At 48.2% G+C, this 21771-nt stretch overlaps 2 protein-coding genes and 1 pseudogene across 3 annotated transcripts; 2 read left to right on the forward strand and 1 right to left on the reverse strand.

Annotated features, from left to right (window-relative positions):
• Positions 1-653: 653 nt before the first annotated feature.
• PYCARD (PYD and CARD domain containing) lies at positions 654-1988 on the forward strand. Its single transcript, XM_004479426.5, has 3 exons — positions 654-1064; positions 1297-1353; positions 1629-1988. The coding sequence occupies exons 1-3, from the start codon at positions 791-793 to the stop codon at positions 1883-1885; spliced, it is 588 nt and encodes a 195-aa protein (XP_004479483.1). The 5' UTR covers positions 654-790; the 3' UTR covers positions 1886-1988.
• Positions 1989-6572: 4584 nt separating this feature from the next.
• LOC101431557 (large ribosomal subunit protein eL19-like) lies at positions 6573-7111 on the forward strand (annotated as a pseudogene).
• Positions 7112-10991: 3880 nt separating this feature from the next.
• On the reverse strand, positions 10992-20943 carry FUS (FUS RNA binding protein). 2 transcript variants are annotated; one of them, XM_004479424.5, is made up of 15 exons: positions 20839-20943; positions 19259-19283; positions 19010-19164; positions 18237-18378; positions 17853-18037; positions 17429-17642; positions 15788-15822; positions 14201-14233; positions 13360-13463; positions 12834-12963; positions 12510-12611; positions 12245-12368; positions 11758-11858; positions 11487-11634; positions 10992-11197 (listed from the first exon to the last, which is right to left on the reverse strand). In XM_004479424.5, the coding sequence occupies exons 1-15, from the start codon at positions 20849-20851 to the stop codon at positions 11158-11160; spliced, it is 1551 nt and encodes a 516-aa protein (XP_004479481.1). In that variant the 5' UTR covers positions 20852-20943; the 3' UTR covers positions 10992-11157. The 2 variants fall into 2 exon arrangements, with proteins under 2 accessions (XP_004479481.1, XP_004479480.1); XM_004479423.5 differs by having other exon boundaries at positions 18237-18381; positions 20839-20930.
• Between the last annotated feature and the right edge of the window lie 828 nt (positions 20944-21771).

Raw genomic sequence — 21771 nt, forward strand, 5'->3', positions numbered from 1 at the left:
CCTCTCCTCTGTGGTTTTCCCACCAATTGAGAATTTTTGCAACCCTTACAAGCAAACTTTTTATATCACTTCCCCAAATAATTCAGCTCCTGGGATCAAATCCTGGCTCCTCCAAAAAGCATTTGACAAGATTTCAGGAGCCCTCAGAGATCCCAGGTTATACTCGAACATTTGCTCAGTGGCTGAGTGAGTGTTATTATTCCCGATGTCAGGGCAGGAAACTGAGCCTCAAGGGAGATAAAGCACAGGCAGCCTCTCTGCCCTTTTTTTACACCCCACTGCGCCCCAGTATGTGGAATTTAGGGAGCTCCGTGGTTCTGGCTGCTATGGTTCTGTGATTCCAAGATTCTGTGACATGTGAGGGAGGATGCTAAGGTTCAGGGAAACGTGGAGATTCCAGGTTCTGGAATTCCCCTAAGCTTTGGCACTCCAGGAGACTCGGTGAGAGCGAGCCCAGGTGCCCTCTGGGCAAGCGGGTGCAAGCCCGGGAGACAGGCGCCGTCCATGAGCCCCTCTCCGCCCGGGCTCCCGGGTCCGGCCTCGCGGACCAGCCGGAGGACGGGATCCTGGCGCCCCCCGATGGCCAGGGAACCAAGTCCGGAGGTCACAGTGGGCGGGTACCAACGGAGTCGCTCGGGCAGCCCTTGGCCCGAGGGCGACAGGCTGGGGCGGAGGCGGGAGTTGGGGGAAGGTGGTGAGTCCCAGGTCCCGCCCCGGAGCAGACTTCCTGGTCCGCTGCGGGCAACCCAGGCAAGCAGCGGCGCCGGTGGCAGCGGAGGATCCCGGAGCCATGGGGCGCGCGCGCGACGCCATCCTGGAGGCGCTGGAGAACCTGACCGCCGACGAGCTCAAGAAGTTCAAGCTGAAGCTGCTGTCGGTGCCGCTGCGCGACGGCTACGGGCGCATCCCGCGGGGGACGCTGCTGCCCATGGACGCCGTGGACCTCACCGACAAGCTCGTCAGTTTCTATCTGGAGGCGTACGGCGCCGAGCTCACCGCACTCGTGCTGCGCGAAATGGGCATGCAGGAGACGTCGGTGCAGCTGCTGGAGATCACGCAGAAGGGTGAGCGCGCCCCCGCCGCTCCCGCAGGGCCCGTCTTCTCGCCCCGCGCTTTCGCCCTCGCCCTCGCTGAACCCACACGCCTGCCCGCTCGGCTCTTTCGCTTTCCGTTCCTCCTGCCCTCTGCAGAAGGCTTCTCCTGAAGGGAAGGAAGCCTCCCGCGCTTGGCCCTGCCTGGGCATTCGGACCCAGGGGCCCCGACCCTGGCGACACTAAGGGACTCCTTTCCTTGCAGGCCCTGGACCGGCGCCCGCTGGGATCACGGCCCCTCCTCAGCTGGCGGCCCAGCCAGGTGAGTCCCCCAGGCCCCAGCTCGCCTACTGGGGCGCCTCTCCTGCCCCGCCCCGCTGTCGGGAACACCCTTTCCCACCCACTCACATTCTTCCTGCGGCCCAGCCTGGCCGGGAGGGGAAAGACAAGCTTCTACTCATCTCACTCTCCCGAGTGCTGGAGGGCTGCCCTCCTTGAGTCCCGCACAGGGCGGCATTCAGAGGGATTTATGAAACAAAGTGGTGGGTGAGCCCCTCTGGGTGCTGGCTCACCTGCTCTCCTCCCTCCTGCCTCCAGCACTGCACTTTGTGGACCAGCACCGGGCAGCCCTCATCATGCGGGTCACGGAGGTGGACGGGGTGCTGGATGCCCTGTATGGGAAGGTCCTGACGGACGGGCAGTACCAGGCAGTGCGGGCCGAGTCCACCAACCCATCCAAGATGAGGAAGCTCTTCAGCTTTGCTCCAGCCTGGAACGGGACCTGCAAGGACCTGCTCCTCCAGGCTCTGAAGGACACCCAGCCCTTCCTGGTGGCGGACCTGGAGAAGCACTGAGACATCTTCCCCAGCAGCAGCCCTACATCCAACCCCTGGCAATCCCAGCCAACACATCCTGAGTTTGATTTTTTATACACAATATATGCAAAACCAGCTTCTACTTGTGTGTGTTTTTCCTACTTCCAGCCTAGAAGCAAGTGCAGAAAGAGCAAAGCAAAATTTCCAAAGGCCGTGTACACAGGTGATACTCTGGTTTCACTGCCTGCTTCTAGGGCGCGAGTCTACAAACCGTGCTTCCTCCACCCTTGCTGCCTCATGGTCTCCATGGAACATGTCTCCTCCTCATTCATCCTTTGGTGGCTCCCCCAGTGCTATCCCAGAGGGTCTGCCCTGGAGATTATAACAGTTCTGTAGCCTGGGTTTAAAAGGTAAAACAGGGACATGTACAGAAGAGCCAAGAACCATGGGAGGCTAAATTTAGAGGCATTTAGTCCACACAGCTTATCTTTTGCATTTTTCAATGAAAAAATTGCCAGATTAGAGCCATTTTCGGTGAGACGTATTATCTAAATGCAGAGCAAAGGCCACCAAGCAAAGGCCACGAAAATTAGAGCCATTTTCGGTGAGACGTATTATCTAAATGCAGAGCAAAGGCCACACTAATTTCTAGGGTCCCACTAGCACAGGCACTGACCAGCAGGATTCACTGCTCCCTTCACTCCACCCCATCATCACCTCTGTGAAAACCATGGACCCCTTTTCAGAATAAAAAGGCAGATAGTTTCATGACACTCAACACTGGAGTTCAGAGAATATAGTAAGTTGTTTTTTTTCAATTCAAGCTCACGGACCCCTGAGCTCCCAGTCTGTGGCATAACCAACCACATGGGCAGTCTAGTTTCAGAAGACTCCATTCAACTGAGCCCCATAAAGGGAGACTTATCTTTTCAACCTCTGTACACCTGCCTTTTGCATGTAGAGCAATAAATAAACGATAAGTCCCTACATATCTCTAGCATCCAGGAATTTTAGAAATAAAATTTTACGGGGACCTAATGGTTCTCATAACATGGGGCCAGATCATGCATGCCAGGTATCCTTCAAAATAGCAGCTACAGATAACAGAGCAGACTTGAAGCAAAAAAAAAAAAAAAAGCTTCCCTAAGAAAAAATTTCCTGGAGGTTTCTTTTAGGGCAGAGCAACTCAAGGAGAGTTCTATCCAAAATTTTCCTCAGATCTTAGGCATAGCACAATGAGGGGTAACAGCAAAGTTCTACAGCCAAAGGTTGGAAAAACTCAAACCCCAGTACCACCTTCTCATCCATCAAGCATTTGTGCCTCAGCTTCCCCATCTGTAGTGGGGATAAGAGGTTAGAGCTCATCATTTAATAACAAAACACCCATAGCAAGTACAGTGTTACCAGTCACCTCCATGTGTTCGTGCTCCCAGCTCCTTCCTCTCAACGCTCAGAATACATCTCAAATAATAAACATGTGTGGACTCCCAAACAAGCTTGACAAGACCAAGAAAAAAATCCAGAAGTCAGTACTGGCTAGGCTTGTGCTAGCTAATTAGGAAAAAAGCACCTGCAGGACCCAGACCCTCCTAAAGGAGCTTTTTCTTACCCCTTATCTAGGACTGCTTCTGCAGAAAGTCAAGTTTCCCTTCAGAGGAAGATGGAGGGAAGGAGCAGAAAATTAAGTCTCTGCCAAGGCCTAGAGCCTTGCTCCCCAAGGGGTGGTGGTGAACCAGCAGCATCGACATCACCAGGGAGCTTGTTAGAAATGCATAACTGGGAAATGGATGGGGCTCAACCAACTGGCTCCCGTCTACCACATAGGAGGTCCAGGGCACCTCCTGGCAAGGGCACGCAGGCCCACACGGCTAGCCGGCCCATGTGAAGTGCCAGCCCAGGCGGGAATGCAGCCCCATGCAGGAGTGCTGGACAATGTGGAGAGCTGGCACAGCAAGATGACACAACAAGAGACACAGAGATGGTCTGATGCGGGACGGACTCCGGAGGGAATAGCTGAAGGCTCATTTTGCCAAGGTGGGTTCTACCATTGGGTGGGGTGGACCCATATCCTGGGGAAGACTAATGCCGTCGAATAGAGAGAACTGTATCTCTCATGAGAAAGGACGGCTCCCAGGGCATTAGATTGGCAGGCGTTGTGGGCCCTAAGGGGAGGGGAAAATGGACGTGCAATGGATGGAACAAAGGTAAATAAGGGGGCAAAAGAGGAGTTATGTGAGAGTACACGAGGATGAATATAAAACAGCTAATATTACACCAAAAACTTATAGGGGACGACAGACTAATAATGAAAAGCATAAGACAAAACATAGGATAACTAAAAAATTTAGAAAACTGTACAACCTAAAGTATGGACCACATAGTAAGCACAAATGTTACCTTGTTTGAAAACTATAGTTTCGGAATCTGTACATCAGTTTCAGGAAATATGATATGAATAAGTTAAAAGATTATTGCTATGGAAGGGAAAAGGTTTTATGGTGGATCTGGGGAAATACTGTATATTGTATATATGAATTTTGATGATCTAAGACTCTTCTGAAGCTGACATTATGTTGGGATTCACTTTACGGGAAGTTTTGGATCACAGAGTGGTTCAACAATGGCAGCGGAGGAATACTGATATGGGATGTTATTGACAGGATATATATGGTTGACAGGGAGTTATACAGGGCATATGCCCAGGGTATATGGTAATGTCTATATATACTCATAGTGGAAACAATTAAAAACAACAGCTGGGGGGGTACTGGGCTCCTGACCGGGGGGTCACTGTTGTGGGCCCTGGGAGAGCAGCGGCAATCCTCCAGGTGCAACGGCAAGAACCAGGAAGGAAGGAGGGCCCAACAGTGGGCTCTTGATACTAATGGCTACACTTTTGAGCCTATGCACCTGCAATAAGAACAAGGCCTAGAGTAGCATTGTGCCTGGGGGTTTCCTCCTGACAGCCTTCATGTTACTCAAATGGGCCACTCTCACAGCCAAACTCAGCGTGTAGATGTGATGCATTCCCCCCAGCGTGGGACACGACACCCGGGGATGAGCCTCCCTGGCACCGAGGGATCACTACCACATACCAGCTCAAGAAGCAACTAGAAAATGACCTTGAATTAAAGATTCAAGGCGGAACAGCAGAATATACCTGTCTACATATAACAACATGACTTCGGGAAGCGGTTTGACCTAATGTAAGGGGGAAATGGAAAGGAGAAATGAGATTATAAGGCTGTGAGTCTCTAAAAAAGAGTCTGGAGGTTGTCAGAAGGAATACCCCTATGTACAACGGAACAGAGTCTAAGAGACAGATAAGGTAGATACAACCCCAGGTATTGGTTCTTTTGAGGGATAAAGAGACCCACGGGTTCTATGGTCATGGCAGAAGGGGTTCACTGCCATGACAGATGGCCCTTCTTTGGAGCTGGTGTTTCTGCGTGATGGAAATGGACTCAGAGGGGATCTCTTTTCACAAGACTTGCATGCTACTTTATTGGAATTGTAGTTGGTGCTGGGTTTAAGATATATGTAGGGGATTTGAATCTCTGGACTGATAATATGACACCCAGGCCCAGAGCCTCAACAGACTTCAGCTCCTACACTTTGACTTATTGGACTTACTCCACTCAGCTAACATGGAGTTGAAGAAGGTCAACCACCACAACATGGAGCCTAGAGTGTCTACAACTAGAAGCGGGAAGAGTGCATCCAGTACCCATGTGCAATCTAAGCCCTCACTTGACATAGGTGTGCAATGGACACAACCAATCCAATGTCCACAGAGAAAATGTGGAATGGGTGTGGGAACGGTAGCCATGGGGGCTGCTGGGTGTGGGGAACGGGAGGAAGAGATGAGATGTGGAGGCGTTTTCGGGACGTGGAGTTGTCCTGGATAGTGCTTCACGGACAATTACGGGACACTGTAGATCCCCCCCAGGGCCCACTGGATGGAACGTGAGAGAGTCTGGGCTATGATGTGGACCATTGACTATGGGGTGCAGTGATGCTCAGAGATAAACTCACCAGGTGCAATGGATGTATCACGATGATGGGAGAGAGTGTTGCTGTGGGGGGAGTGGGGGGCGGGGGCGGTGGGGTTGAATGGGACCTCATATATATTTTTTAATATAATTTAAAAAAATAAATATTTAAAAAAAAAAAAAAGAGAGACACAGAGAGAAAACAAGATATAGCAGAACAGGGGAGCTGAGGTGGTACACAAGTAATTGCCTCTCCCCGACTCCGAAAAGCCCCAGGACTGGTTAGCCACCTAATGAGAATACAATAAGACACAGAAGAACACAGAGCAAATGGACAGAGCAGACTGGGGGAGGGGAGGGGGAGGCTGGTTATTAAATCTTTAAAAAAAAAAAAAAAGGCAGAACTTTGAGACCCATCCCCAACTACTAAATCTGAATCTGCATTTTCAACCAAAGCACCAAGTCATCCATAAATACATGCAAATTAAGTACACAGCTGTAGAGAGGATTTTGCTCTGGCCATCTAAGAAAGGGGGAGAGGCATAATAAACAGGCAGGCAGATTTGCAGAGACAAATCTTATGACTTGCCCCATTTTTCACTCAGGGACACAGAGCTCCTTGTGGGCCTGTTTCATCCCTACTGTGGGAAAATCAAAACAAAAAACCCAGTCAGGCTAGAATCAACTGGTCAGGTCCCTGAACTGCACTGCCTTTCAGCGCTGCTGCTGCAGCCATGAGCATGCACTGGTTTCACAAGAGGCTTGCCTCCAGTGTCCTCCACTGTGGAAATGTTTGCTTAGACCCCAATGAGACCAACAAAAATCGCCAATGCCAACTCCCATCAGCAGATTTGGAAGCTGATCAAAGATGGGCTGACCATCTGCAAGCCTGTGACTGTTCATTGCCGGCTCAATGCTGAAAAACACCTTGGCCCACCAGAAGAGCAGGCATATGGGCAAAGGTAAAGCAAAAGGCTACTGCCAATGCTCACATGCCTGAGAAGGTAATCCGGAAGGAGAGAATTCTGTGCCAGCTGCTCTGAAAACAATGTGAATCTAAGATTGACAGCCGCATGTAACACAGCCTGTACCTGAAGGTGAAAGGGAATAGTATTCCAATAATAAGCGGATTCTCATGGAACATTCCCACAAGCTGAAGGCAGACAAGGTGCATAAGCTCCTGGCTGACCAGGCTGAAGCCCACAGGTCCAAGACCAAGGAGGCACATGAGGAGCAACTACAGGCCAAGAAGATGAGACTGTCAAAGGAGTAAGAAACCAAGAAATAACGCTCCCCTTTGTCTGAACATAGTGGTCTCATCAGTTATATAGATCAACCATTCAATAAAACAAGCCTTGGGAAGCAGACTTGGCCCAGTGGTTAGGGCATCCATCTACCACATGGGAGGTCCGCGGTTCAAACCCCGGGCCTCCTTGACTAGTGTGGAGCTGGCCCATGTGCAGTGCTGATGTGCGCAAGGAGTGCCCTGCCATGCAGGGGTGTCCCCCGCGTAGGGGAGCCCCATGCGCAAGGAGTGCACCCCGTAAGGAGAGCCGCCCAGTGTGAAAGAAAGTTCGGCCTGCCCAGGAATGGCGCCGCACACACGGAGCTGACACAACACGATGACGCAACAAAAAGATTCCCGTGCCGCTGACAACAACAGAAGTGGACAAAGAACAGGCAGCGAATAGACAGAGAACAGACAACTGGAGAGGGGGCGGGGGTGAGACGGGGAAATAAATCTTTAAAAAAAAAAAAAAGCCTATATCTACTTGTCAAAAAAAAGACTGCATTCAACAGCTCAATAGTTACAGAACACCTGTGCAACTGTGCAACAATGCCACCCTCGGTGAGGGGCGTGTGGGTAGATGCCATCTGCAAAGCTGCTTTCCTGCTCCCTCCTGCAGACCCTGTTCACTCCCTTGCCTCCCCACTATATCACTGGTCCTTGAGTCAAAACAGCACAACCCCAATATTGCAAGCTCCTTCTCTTGCTCTCTAGCATCCCCACTAGAGGGCTCTCATTGTTCCAGTTACAGGAGCCTTCTCTCTGGATTATCACCCCAGGATGTAGGGCTAAAGTCATGAGCCAAAGATCTGAGCTTTCCAGCAGCAGAGAACATACTTCAGAGCCCTGCTCATAACATACTTCCTCCAAGTCCATTCCTATCTCAAGGATATTGGGAAATGTAGAATCAGTGCTTTCCAAAAGCTCTTATAACTGCTAACACCATAAGACCAAGGGCCCCATAATTTTTTTTAAAAAGCCCTAAAGCAAGAACCTCTTCATACATTCTCAATTCAGCACACAAAGATTATTGTGGCACAAAGGTGGACAAGGTAAGTATAAAAAAACGATGGCTTTGGATAATTATGCTATGGTTAAATAGAGAAGTTGGGGAAAAAGTACATGGGAACTCTTACTTTCCTGCAAACTTTCCTAAGTCTAAAATTATTTCAAATTAAAAGACAAAAGGGCTTCCCAAGTACTGAGGGGTCAAAAGTAGGACAAGGAGTTTAAGTCCTGGAAAGGCTGCTGGATTATGGTTGCAAACGGGACCCCACATAAATTTAGCTTCTACTGCAGATTAACAAGAGTGAAATGTGGTTAAGATTCCAAAGTGGGTGAAGTAAAGGGAAGAGACTAAAAATGGGAAGAAGCGTGCCCAGAGATCTAAGTACAACACCTGTAGTCTCATGGAGATTGGCCCCTAGACTGTAGCTCCTGGTTAACCTACCTATCATTGACTTCATTTCACTCGGTCCTATATCCAGGTTACTAATTGAAACCAGGGAGGCCTGGCATGTGACGGGAAAAACTGTCAGGTCTGACCTCTAGAACTAAATCAAGGAACTATGCCAACAACTGCAGTACAACTCTTCCCACCCACAATCCATTCTTCCTCATTTTCAATTTGCCTGTACCAATCTCAACTCACAAAAGCCAGGTACCTAGCACTTCAAGACTGCACTGAATACAATAAAGAACTTGCCCAAAATCTTCACCAATTTTAAAAAAAAAAGTCTCTTCCTGGCTATTACTAGGAGATGCAACAAAAGTAGAAAACCTACAGGGTTTGTACTTTTATTCTCACCACCGAGAGCTTCTCAGACACCAACATGCCTTCCCTCCCTAGTTGTATTCATCCTTTCTTCTTGAAAGTACTCCCAAACTGAACTACCCAATAATCAGTCACCAAGGTCCCTGTATCCTTATATTTTAGGGAAAAGCCAATCACTAAGGCCCTTTAAAACACTTGACATTAACAGTCCCAATAATAAGGTCTACAAAAGCAGCTTCTCGGACAAAAGAAACAAGACGCAGCAAATAGACACCAAGAACAGACAACCAGGGGAGGGGGGGAAATTAAATAAATAAATAAATCTTTTAAAAAAAAAAAAAAAAACAGCAGCTTCTGTCCCCGTCTCCTTCCCGCCCAGTATTGGCAGCTGGCGCTGCCCCTCCTTCTCCCCTTCTCCCGTCTTCCGCCTAGCCGTTATCTAGACAGCCCACTTTCCCCTTCCCCTCCCTTGCTCCTAACCTCTTAGCCAGCTTACTGTCCAGTAACCGCCTACTGTCCAGTAACCGCCTACTGTCCAGTAACCGTCTACGCAAGCAACAGCACCCGCCGGCACCAATCAAGTCCCTTTACGTATCCCTAGACCCTATAAAACCATGCCCCCTTCAACAATAAAGCAGACTTGTGCCCAGACCTTGTCTCCGTGGTGTTCTTGCTTGCACTGCGCGTCCCCCGTGCCTGAGCCCAGAGAGCGAGGGCCCACCGGCTTCGTGCCGAACCCCCTCCTCTCCTTCGACCGTGAGGCAGCCCCCGTCCAGAGAGCCCGCACGGCCAACCGCTGACCCTCCCGGAGGCCCGCCGCTGCCCGCAAGCTTCCACTTTAGCCCCAGCAGGAGGGAATAAAAAACCTATCAGAACCCTATGAGGTGAAACTTCTCTGAGAAGCTGCTGCTGCTTCAACCATCTAAATCAGGCCATTCAAACATTAAAGCAGGCAGGTCAAAGAAACAGGACAGTCTACCCACACCTGGGAGACTACAGCCACATGCCTGGCCTTAAACCTAAAGCCTTCTCCATGCACGAAGCTCAATGAGCCAAGTGAAAACCTTGCCTTGGAAGATGCTTGGTCACTCCCCTCTCGGCTAGAGCTTCCTCACCTCAAATCACCAAAAATTTGATGAAGTTCTCTAGAGAACCTCAGCCTACCTAAAAAATTTCTAAGAGCACACTTGAAAAAACGTTGAGAGGCAAGCACTTTCCAACTAGGAGTGGTCCCAAGTACATCTGCAAGAAAGGATTCTGATGGGTTTTCTTTAGAACTGTCGCTCTGGGTTTGTCTAGTCACTACCTCATTTTTGCTCTTGGCCACAAACATCAGTTGACTGGCAGGTATGGTAAGTTTCCAAACTTCAATTTGACATTTGAAAGAAGGCCTAACCCTCAAGTCTCTGGGAATCAGGGAAGGCATATATATGGTATTTACAAAACTACTACTTGACGCCTTTTCCTATCTCCAACTCTCCCCTAAAGAGAGCTTTCCACCCCTATACCCAAGCATGAAGGCTCAATCCTAAAACCAAATACCAAGGACCTCCAAAGTCCTCTAAGATACACAGGACATGAATGTGACCCAGCTACAAACACCACTCAACAGATGTCTGCCTTTGAGAACTTGGAAGGAGTCACTCATGTCCTTTAAATATAAGGAACTACACATCTTCTGTTCCCAGCTAACCTTCCCCACTACCCTTGCACCTTCCTGTAAAAGACCTGATTTGGCTGTACACTCCATCTGCTCAGATCCGAGTATGTCACAAAGCCAAACATAATGTGTTTGAATTCCACCCTTGGAAGTGTCAAAAAGAGCCAAAGGTTCTTAAAAACGGCAAAATACATAGATGTAGTAAAATTCCCACCAAGTTGGACAAATTTAGGAAAACATGACATCAAAAGTGCTTTCTTCATTTATCCCAGTCATATATCCAAAAAAAGGTTGTTTTAATCTCCACTTTCAGGGACACGAACTTTATCTTTTCTCCCCCTGCCCATTCCTGCCAGGCAGGATGATCTGGAACAGAACATTTCTGACCCAGACCTCAATCTTCAAAGAGTGAAAGGGGGAAAGGAACCAAGTTTAACTAAAACGATGGTTTTTAATGGGAACCAGAGGTATGGTTACAATTACATAGTCCGACACAAAAAAAAATCCGTGGGTGGATCAGGAGTTGGAAGGTTACAAAATAATCAGGGTAATGCTGGGTACAGGAAGAAAAGCTGTTCCAGAGCCTCAGAAGCCAGGCTAATACGGCCTCTCCCTGCGATCCTGTCTGTGCTCACCCCTGAAAGAAAGAAATATTCATTAGGCTTGAGTTATCACCTCCTTCACCGCACCCCATCCCCAGACATCTTAACTGCCCCACCGCCCAACTCCCAAGAAATGTCTCATCACCCATGAGAGTAGGTCCACAGGTTAGTTTGCCCCAGTTTTCCTTTTCTTCCTAACTCACCACCAGGGTTACAATCTCAGCTTTCTAATCTAACCTGCAATGTGAAAACATGAAACCACTCCTCACCAAAACCTTATTATCCCATGATCTGTTCAATTTTTATTTCAATTTAAAGTCTTACCTAGAATCCATCTTGCCAGGGCCAAAGCCACCTCTGTCTCCACCACCCCGGCCCCCTCGGAAGCCCCCACGGTCCCCACCACGGCCTCGGTAGCCACCCCGATCATAGCCTCCTCTGCCACCACGACGATCATCTCCATAGTTACCCCCTAGGACAAAAGAAACAAAAGGGATGAGTGGATGTGTATCTATATATTCCCACCAAAATCCTACCTTCCCCCCTAGCCTCCCTGCATAGAGATGAAGGACTCATCACCTGCCCTGCCCCTTACCCATGTGAGAGCCTCCTGGGCCACCTCCTGGGCCCTCAGGCTTAGGGGCCTTACATTGGTTACACTCATTCCTCCAAGAGAAGTTCATGTTTTCACATGTCCTAAGAAAAAAGAAGAGTTAGGAGGACTGAGAAGTGAGCAAAGCCTTGAATCAGGAACTTCTAGACTCTACGTGACCTTAGAAGACAATTTAATCTCTCACACCTTACTTAACAAGGAAACTGAGGCCTCAGATAAGAATTCTCAGAAGCAAAGCCAGGAACAAAAACAGCAATTACTGAAGCCAGTCTTGATACCTTTCCAACTATAGTGAGCTCATTTAGGTAATAAGCTTGCTTGTACCTTACCTAAGCAAGGAGAGGAGGGTACCTGTTAAATACCTACAACTCTATCATAATAGCAAAGGACACAGATATCAAATATCAAAGGTTTCATGAAGTTGAGGATCACAGAACTCTTAAGAGGATGGGAATAAAGTTTCACTCACGGATTAGGACACTTCCAGTCCCCTGCTCGCTGCTGTCCTCCTCCACCACCACCACCACTGGGGAATCCTCCCCGGCCACCGCCGCCACTGCCACCACCTCCATAGCCTCCACGGCCCATGGGTCCTAGTTAATATACAAAGGATATGTAACTGGCTCTACATCCAAGTTGTTGATTTCATCTTTTTTTTCTACACAGCCCTTACCACCCCACACCATCCTCCCAACTCCACGACACCACCAGCAAAAATATAGCTCTCTCCTCACCTCCCCGCCCTCGGCCTCCACGACCGTTGCCACCACCCCTATTGAAGTCTGCTCGCCGAGTAGCAAAGGAGACCTTGATGGGGTTACCAGAAAATTCTTTACCTAAAGAAATAGGAATATAAAATTAGACTTTATCCAAGACCTGTAGGTCAAAAAAACACATGGTACAATCAAGAGGAGACTCTGCCTTCCTGAAACAAAAACGAGACTACATTGACCTAACAGGTAATTGTTGGGAAGACTCAAAAAAATCTTCAAAATGTAGCCGTTTACCTGCAGCTAGCTGCCCTGTCCCCTGCCTCCCTGCAGCCTTCCCATACATACCATCAAACCAGTCAATGGCAGCTTTAGCTGAAGGTGGGTCATCAAAGGAGACTGTTGCCTCTCCCTTCAGTTTGCCTGTTTCCCTGTCTGTGTACAGATTAATCATGGGCTGTCCCGTTTTCTTATTTGTCTGAAAGAAAACAAAATGAGATTAAATCAATCTTATAGTTGTATACAACACTACCCACCTTTCAACCCTCCTCCAGAACCTGAGACCTGTTACCAAACCTCACCTCTCTTCTTCCCAGTTATTACCGCATCAGCTCCTCACATATACCTGTGGGCAACAACTGCCCACTTCCATTTTAAAGGATAAAACCTTAAGCTCATAATGAGACTATAAGTTCAAAAATAGGATAAACTTAAATCATGTCTTTCTTGTGTTAAAAAGTGGTTTCTGAAAAATGTTAACTACAGTTCTTTCCTCAACAAATGAAGCTGGCAACCATTAAAACTTTATTACTAATGTGTAAAATTCAAGCTTGCAAACACTGATAGTAAGTACCCCACCCTGCTCCCCAAGTACCTTAATAATACCAATTTGTTTGAAGTAATCAGCCACAGACTCAATTGTAACATTTTCACCCAAACCTTGCACGAAGATGGTGTTGTTGTCTGAATTATCCTGTTCTACTCGTTGAACACAGAAACGAATATTTGGAGAAAACAAGGCAAGAAAAAAACAAGTCAATGGCTGTCGATCTAGCTTGTAAGAAACACTTGGTATTAAGCTGCCAAGAAAATAAACTAAGGACACAGTACCAAGCCGGTAATCAATATATTTTAGTTTAGGTCAGACTATTTTAATACCTGAGTGTCCATATGCCAGCCATTTTCATACACTAACTTTAGTTTTACAACTATTCTCTGAAACATGGTTTTTGATTATGGAAACCAGAGTTCAGGAGACAGCCACCCAAGGTCACACAGCAAAATACACCAGTGTCTGTCAACTTTTGAGTGAAGACCTCAGAGTAACACATTTTACATTAAATCTAGTACACAGATACGAATATAAAATAAAGTAAGACCTTCACTAAATACTTTTTGTTTGCTAATCTGATAATGATCTTTGAATTGTTGGCTTTGAACTGGCAGTTCTAGAATGGGGTCCCCAGACCAGGTCAATCAATTTCATCTGAGACCTTGTCAGAAATAGATTCTTGGTCCCCAAGCCTACTAATCTGCCAAGAAGCCCATTAGTCAGGTGTTTGGGATATATTCCCTCTGTTAACTACAGCTACACTTAAAACTCCCTTCCCTTCATTTCCCCACCTTCTTTTTCAGATTCCTTTTGTTTTAGTTCCAGTAAATCTCCAAAGTCCTGACTCCACTTTAGCTACTCTTTGTACCACCAGTGAACTCACCAGAGTCATGCCGTGATCCTTGGTCCCGAGGGCCTTAAGTAACATGGAAAAAAAAATAAAAACAAGGAAAAAAGAGCCTGTTAGCCAACAGAAGGGGTAGACAAGGAAAAATATTAATTCCAAATCCCAACTCTTATAAAATATCAGGTAAGAGTGCACAGCCTCACTCCAAACCCCTCTCCTGGGTTGCCAGCCCAGAAAGAGAAAATCCTAGGCTGGGCCAGGGAAGACACGGGCCCCTTAAAATCTGTAACCTTAGTCCCCACAGGGACAACTCCACACTCCAGAATATGTTGCCTCCCCCAGTTCAGGCTAGGAAACGTCCTCAGCAGACTGGGGGGGCCAGTGAAAGAGGGACAGGAGGGAGACCCATTGATGTTAAACCAATTCATAGCTTGGCCCTGTTCTCTCACCCGAGAGATGTGGGCTCACCACCAGCCACCAGCAATGTGATGCACATCCATCCAGTTTCTCCAAACTTTTACATCAAGACATTTACCCCTTGTCGAACGATTTTTCATTTTTAGAAACCATTCTCTTAAATGTGTTAAGATTCCCCAAAACCACATGAAAATAAAGATACATAATAGCTATTTATTTTTTAAAGGAAGTCCCAGGGAACAGACCAGCAATCTCTATTTCCATAATGCAGCCCCTATTTTTTTCCGGAGACCGTCTTTTTACCAATGTTCATCTGAATTCGCCACATATAAATATTGTACCCACACACAATGACACCTAAATCATGAACCCAAGCCTTTGGCTTTAAATGTCAAGACAAATCAAGACACCTTGTGTTAGTTAACCAAACCAGAAAAGTTCCAGTTTACTGGGAGACTTCTCAAATTTGCCACTTTTCCATGAATTCAGTTTGTGCTGTTTAAGACCTGGTGATTATTTCCCATGAGCCATACATACTTCCAACCTTTTTTGAAGTAGTCCACACCTTCCTTCCCAGAGCTACTTTCTATTTTCCCATCTAAGCAGAATTTAAGTACGTATATGTAGAATTGTATTGACACCATTGAGTACATATGTGAAAATAAATATATATATATATATATATATGTAAGTGAACCAACATCATTCTCAAGGCAGGGCAATATTTTCAAGTTCCTCTCCCAAAATTTAAAACATTCGAAGATTGTTACACACACACTAATCGTGGACACACTGATCAAAAGGATTCTAAAGCCAAGTTGGTACCATGTGTTCCAGCACACACACTCCAGTTTCTCACGATGGTGGTCAAAGTGCCAAGTGTGGCAACACCCCTTGTCAGAGGCCTACTAAACATCTATTAACCTGAGTCAAACCAATTTGGTACCAGATGACTGCTCAGTCTTACCCTGCCTGCCTCCAGGTTAGCACACATCTGGCAGCAGGTGACATTCTAGCCCACCCCTTTTCTGGAGGTGGTTCTGGACACTTCAAAACGCAGGTGACATTCTAGCCCACCCCTTTTCTGGAGGTGGTTCTGGACACTTCAAAACCTTTGCCACTTAAAACACGCTAACACATCTGCAAATGAACAATCAGACAAAGCATTGCTGGGAGTTGGGAATTTTGGAAACTCTGTTCACTTACCACCAAATTTATTGAAGCCACCACGGTCACTTCCGCTGGAGAAGACAAGTTAGAAGAAAGGACATGAAGCTTCCAACGGCTACAAAAGGGTGTTTTTTTGATTTTAACGTTCCCCAAACATGGGTGGGTGTTTTGGGAAAAAGATACAAGTAGCTACTAAAATACATTTCTTCCTGACCACCCCTTGTCTGACCTTTGAGCATGTCACACACACGTGTGCAATTTCTCAGACACGGTTTTTGAGAATTTCTCTTTAAAAGATTATATATCTATTTCCTCTGGAAAAAAAATGACCCATTTTTCTTGGTCGTTCTTCCGATGTAGCAGATGTTTTTTTCCTCTTGCCGTGGGTGGTTGACAACCCAGTAGTTGGTTTAAAAGCCCTATCCCCGATTTACCCAGAAGACATTTCACACCAGGCTGGGGTAGCCCTGAACACATTTTTGTGGTTTTTGCTTTGAAAGCAGCAAGCAGACCGAACCCCATTGCATAAAAAGTCAAAACCAAAGGCAATTTCCCCTTAAAGCGAGACAAACTTAGCTAAGCCCTATCCTAACTACTGAGCTGTTTTTGATCCCCCCCCACCCCCGGGGTCACCCCTTCTACACTGCGAGAAGAGCGAAGTATTTTGCAATGTCACCTTTCATACCTGTGGCACATAAAATGCAGAGCAAGTTAACAGTCACATAACAGTTGTTTTTCTTTTTTTAAAGTTTTGCATTAAACACACACACAACAGAGTTTTCCTTATTTTGTACTGTTTTTGAGATTGCCCCCGCCCACCTCTGAATACTTACCAGATGCAAACTCATTAAAAAACCCTACTTTTTCCAAAAAAGGAGTAACACACTGACCTTCCTCCCCTTTTCCAAGGGAGACATAGAAAATAAGGTCCTTCAGATCATATTTACCAACATATTTGACAGCTCCTTTAACATCAAATCTAAGGGCTTACTTCAAATCAACTACAGCGGGAAGGGGAGGAAAGGTCCAGTTGGGCAAGCTGATTTTTAAAGTAGCCATGGGAAGGGGGACAGTGGAGTAATAGGTGGGATACCACTGTCAAGCATATTTTGTCCACCACTCAGATAACTCCATAAACCAAGTCACACACAAAATCATTACTGCCAAATAAGTGCAAATCAACTTCATGGATTCAAATGACTACAGAAATCGGGAAGAACAGTCAACTCCTGGAAGCGGAAGTCAGGTTAACCATTACCAACTCCCTGAAAGGACACATGGGAATACGAGTTACAAGTTACCCCACTATCTCTGAGGAGAGGGATCATGAGTTTCCCTTACAGAAAAAGCTTTACTGCCCCCCCCATGGTTACTGCCTAGGATATCAATGACTCCAACCCATACACACACCTATTTTTTTCTTTTTCCTTTGGAAATTGAGGTTTTAAATACTCAAATCTCTATCCAGAGATGTGGGTCAGAGTTCTGCCTCCCAAGTTTTCACAAAAATAATATGGACATGTACGAGGAAAACACACACTGCCCCAAAAATCAAAGCCCTCACGAATTCCTAGAAAACCAGACAACTAACCATGCACTAGGGACTAGACTTAAGTGGGACTCATGCAACCCTCCAAACTCCCCCTGAAAATACTCCCTGGCTCATGAGATACCTACCCCATGCCGCCTCTGCCTCCACGGCCACCTCCACGACCTCTGGGTTCATAGCCACCACTGCTACGGTTGTAACCACCGCCACCGCCCCGGCCACGGCCCCCTCGGTCCTGCTGGCCGCCCCCGTAGCCGCCGCCGCTGCCACTCTGGTCCTGACTGCCGTAACCACCACCACCACCACCACCACTCATGGGTGACTGATCTTGTCCATAGTTACCTGTCCAGAAAGAAAGGATGCTTAAAAATAAAAAAAGGACTGTGAAGTAGCACAAAATTCAACAAAACAGAAAAAAATAGCTAGAGAACAGATAACAAGATTTCTTAAAATCCTTTCAATGTAGGAGTCAAACAGTAGAACCCATACTTTTTTTTTTTTGGGAACACATATTCTTAAAGAAAACAAACAATGCTGAAAACACCTTCTCACCTCCACCACCCCCTCCACCGCCTCCACTGCTGTTGTACTGATTCTGCTGTCCATAGCCCTGAGGGGGGTTATAGGAGCTTTGCTGCTGTCCATAGCTTGGCTGCTGTCCACCATAACCAGACTGTTGTCCATAGCCCCCACCCTGGGGCTGTCCATAACCGCTGCTCTGAGAACTGCCACCATAGCTAAAGGAGGAAAAAAACACAGGATCATAATGCCAGCATGCCCAAAACTTCACTTTTAGCACATCCCATCCTCCATACCCAGTGCAGACTCCGCCCCCGTTACACCTCATAATTGTTTCCTATGGCGGCCACATTATCATTCCTTATCAATTCACCCCCCAACCTTCTAAGCTCCTCCACCCTGAACACCTTCCCTTACCTTCCCGAGGTACTGCTGGGAGCTGGCTGCTGGCCATAGCCAGGATAGGAGGACTGCTGCCCGTAAGACGATTGGGAACTTTGGCCACTACCATAGCCACTAGTTGAGCCATATCCCTGGGGAGCTGACTGGGTGCTATAGCCTGCTACGAAACAAAGAGAAAGGAAACCACAAAGCTATAAGGAGAGGAAAAGGCAGGGATTGGGTTGAAAAAAACACTATATACTACCTAGCACACACCCACTCAAATTACCCTTCTCTTCCACTCTAAGGCTAAGGTGTCAACTTTCTACAAAGCATTGAAGACAGTTCTTCTCAACCTTCCAGAGCCAGTCTACAGGACTGCCATCTAATTGCAGCCAAGAAAATCCTATTTAGTAACAGCACTTAGCATATTCACATTAGCTATTTACCCTTCAGGGCCCAGGGCAAATTCTACCTCCTATTGTGTATTAGCCTGGCTTAAAACACTTTCAAGCAAGCCATATTCTCACCATGAATTATCAAGCCTAAAAATGTTTCTCTCTCAGGGAACACACTCCCCCCATTTCACTTTCATGTTTAAAGGGGAAATGGGAAAAGGTCCATCATAAATAATAAGTATTTTTGTTTGAAACAAACGCCTCTAAGAAGTTTTAGAAGAGTTACAGACTGGATAAGGGGAAGGAAACACGGAACAAGTATTTTCAGCATTTTCCAGACTCCTCAGGTTTAAGAAAAGCAACATTCAGAAAGAGCAGAAAGAGGCGGGGTAACCCCACTAAAAGACTCACTGTTCTGGGTCTGCCCATAAGAAGACCCATAGCTGCTCTGGCCATAGCCTGAAGTGTCCGCTGACTGGCCGTAGCCACCGTAACTCTGCTGTCCGTACGGCTGACTGCTCTGCTGGGAGTAGCCCTGCCCAGGCTGGGTGGGGTAGGCCCCATAGCTGGGCCCAAAACAAAGCAAAACAAACAAGGTCAATAAGGAGAAGATACCTTGACCACCCTGCCCCCAAATAGCTGGAAGCCCAGGACACTTACCTTTGGGTTGCTTGTTGGGAATAGTCTGCAGAAGAAAAACAGAATCAACATTATTATCTTCAGCCAACCCTGAGATTGAGACAGAGCACTGAATTCCTTAACCCAAGCATGTGGGTCCTCCAAATCAAGAAAAAAAGGGGGGGGTTGGGGCATATATTCCCCGCCCCCTCCCCCCCCCCCCACATTAGTTGGGAAAGGCAAGCTAGCAGCAGTCGAGGAAAGGTGATCACGTCAAAAAACAAAAACAAAAAAACATGTAATTCTGCAGAGACCAAGGGGGTCTCAATTACAGAAAACATCAAAGGTCTCCATAAAGACTTTTCTGCAAACTTAATTCATTTCAGGAACTGCTCTAAAACATTTTACATATATTTCATTTTCACAACCACTCTATGAAAAAAGTTATTACAAAAATCAAGATAGAGCAACTTCCCAAAGTCACCAGGGCTGCTGAAATGGGGCACGTGTGAATTTAAGCCCGAACTTCAGAAAGGCCAACAAAGTCTCAAAAGAGGCCATTTTTCGCCCTGTTCCAATCTTGGGAGATTGGCAAAAGCGGAGAAAAGAGTCCCTCTGACACCAAACGGGAGCGAGATCATGGCATCAAAGAGCCCGCTCAGGAGGCAAGCCCCTGGCCCTGTAACACCGAAAAAAGAGTCAAGTTTTCCCATCTACCCCGCCTTCTTGGGAGCTGCGGAGACTTGGCAAACCCAAGGAAGCGAAAGCGCTTTTCAAAAACGCCCCCTTCCCCCACATGCGCAGCACCTAGACCGACTCATCGATTGAGAACAGGAAATGAGGCCCTTTCCCCGCAAGGGAAGGCAGAAAGGGAGACGGTGTGGCCACGGGCGCACGTTCCTTCCAGTCCCCAGCTCAGAGAGGAATTTAGGCGGGAAAACCCTAGGCCCTGATCTCCGAGACCCAGGCTCGAGCCCCTCCCGCTGCTCCCTCCCCCAGACCGTTAAGTGGGCGCGCGGCCCCGAAGCCGAGCCTCCGCCCCCGACCGCGTGGCAACCAAGGCGGGAACTGGGCGGTCCCGCCCCCTCCCTAGGGGCTCGGGAGGGCCAGGCCCGTACTCGACGCGCCATGCGGGGTCTCCCGCAGTCAGTCTCGCGACAAAAAGCGGGGCCAGCACGAAGCGAGATGGGGTACGCGCCGCGGGGAAGGGGGAGGGGCCAGCAGAGCGCGTGCGCGCGCGAGTACCCGGATGCAGCACTGCGACAAAGCGGGCCCGAGCGCGGGGCCCAGCGCAGGCGGGGGAGGGGGGCCACGAGCACCGGGCCTTTCCACCCTTACCTCACTCCTCAAAACCCTGAGAAACGTCCCTTCCCACCCCCGCTTCAAGTAAAAGGAATGGAAGGAAAGACCTCCCGCCCCACGCGAAAGGCGCCAGAGGAAAGAAACAAAATGGCGACATCGACCTCCCCCTTCCACCCTCTCGGCTACTTTCCGCCACAGTGGTTCGGGAAGACGATCCTACATGCGATCACCGCCCCGGCCCCACAGAAAAACTAAAGCCCAGCCCGGAGGGAACGAGACCCCAGGCCGGCGCGCCACCACCGCTACGCGCCCGTACCTACCGTTTGAGGCCATGTCCGCGCACGCGCACAAGGGCCGATAAGCAGGAAGATCCCAACACTACAGAGCACCGACGCCTCGAGGACTGAACAGCCCCGCCTCCTGCGTCGATGCTTATGTACGCTTCCCCGCCTACGTACTGCACGGGGACGTACCAAACATGGAAAAAGGAAGGGGAAAGCGCGGCTCTAAATCTACCAGGCCCCGGCAAATATATGGAGTCCGAGCCGACAGAGATGAAATATATTGACAAAGAACCCTTTCCCCATAATAAATAATCTTGATTTTTCGAGTAAATGTCTCAGGTTCGCTCTGGAGACGAAGCCCAAAATTCACTTCCACCCCTACAGCGTCAAAATGGTTCGACCTAAGGGCCTGCTAGGGGCGGGACGAGCGGCGGAAAGCATCTGCGAAACTAACTGTAGTCAAAGCCGGGCGTGGCGGATCGGGAACCGAAATTCTTCTGCCTGCCTTTCACTACGCGGCAATTTCACTCAGAATTGGCGAACTCCTGCCCCCTTTGTCTTCTGCCTCTCCTGACGCAGCATCCCTCCAGCAGTCCACCTCCCCTGCGCTCTCACACCCTCTCTGGCTCTAACATTCCTCCCCCGACCACACCCACGGACCCTCACCTTCCTGGCGTCTGGGTTTTCACTTCTACTTCTTTCAGGGTTGTCGCTACTTGTGAGGGCTTGTGGGTTGTGACGTTTGCCCTCAAAGAAGGCATGGATGATGTTAGCTGGACCTCTTGGTCCCAGCCTGGTCTGGCACTGTGTTCTCACCCTAAGCCTCCTTGGCCTTGCCCCTGACAAGCCATGGAAAGCCCAGGCTCTCCTAGACCCTACGTTAGGGGACCCCCCCTCCCGCCTTTTACTGAGAGGGGGGCTGCTTTTTATTTACCTAAGCCCCATCAAGTAACCAGCTTGCTGATCCCA

This window comes from Dasypus novemcinctus, chromosome 23, assembly GCF_030445035.2.
Source record: "Dasypus novemcinctus isolate mDasNov1 chromosome 23, mDasNov1.1.hap2, whole genome shotgun sequence".
Classification (NCBI taxonomy): Eukaryota; Metazoa; Chordata; class Mammalia; order Cingulata; family Dasypodidae; genus Dasypus; species Dasypus novemcinctus.

Coding starts and splice junctions, on each gene's coding strand:
- FUS (XM_004479423.5), bottom strand. Junction 17,643..17,852: donor CGGTGGAGGGGGTGGTGGAG/GTGAGAAGGTGT, acceptor CTTTCTGGACAG/GTAACTATGGACAAGATCAG. Junction 12,369..12,509: donor TGGAGGCCGAGGGCGGGGAG/GTGAGGAGAGAG, acceptor TATATTAACTAG/GACCCATGGGCCGTGGAGGC.
- PYCARD (XM_004479426.5), top strand. CDS start 791: ATGGGGCGCGCGCGCGACGCCATCCTGGAGGCGCTGGAGAACCTGACC. Junction 1,065..1,296: donor GCTGGAGATCACGCAGAAGG/GTGAGCGCGCCC, acceptor CTTTCCTTGCAG/GCCCTGGACCGGCGCCCGCT. Junction 1,354..1,628: donor TCAGCTGGCGGCCCAGCCAG/GTGAGTCCCCCA, acceptor TCCTGCCTCCAG/CACTGCACTTTGTGGACCAG.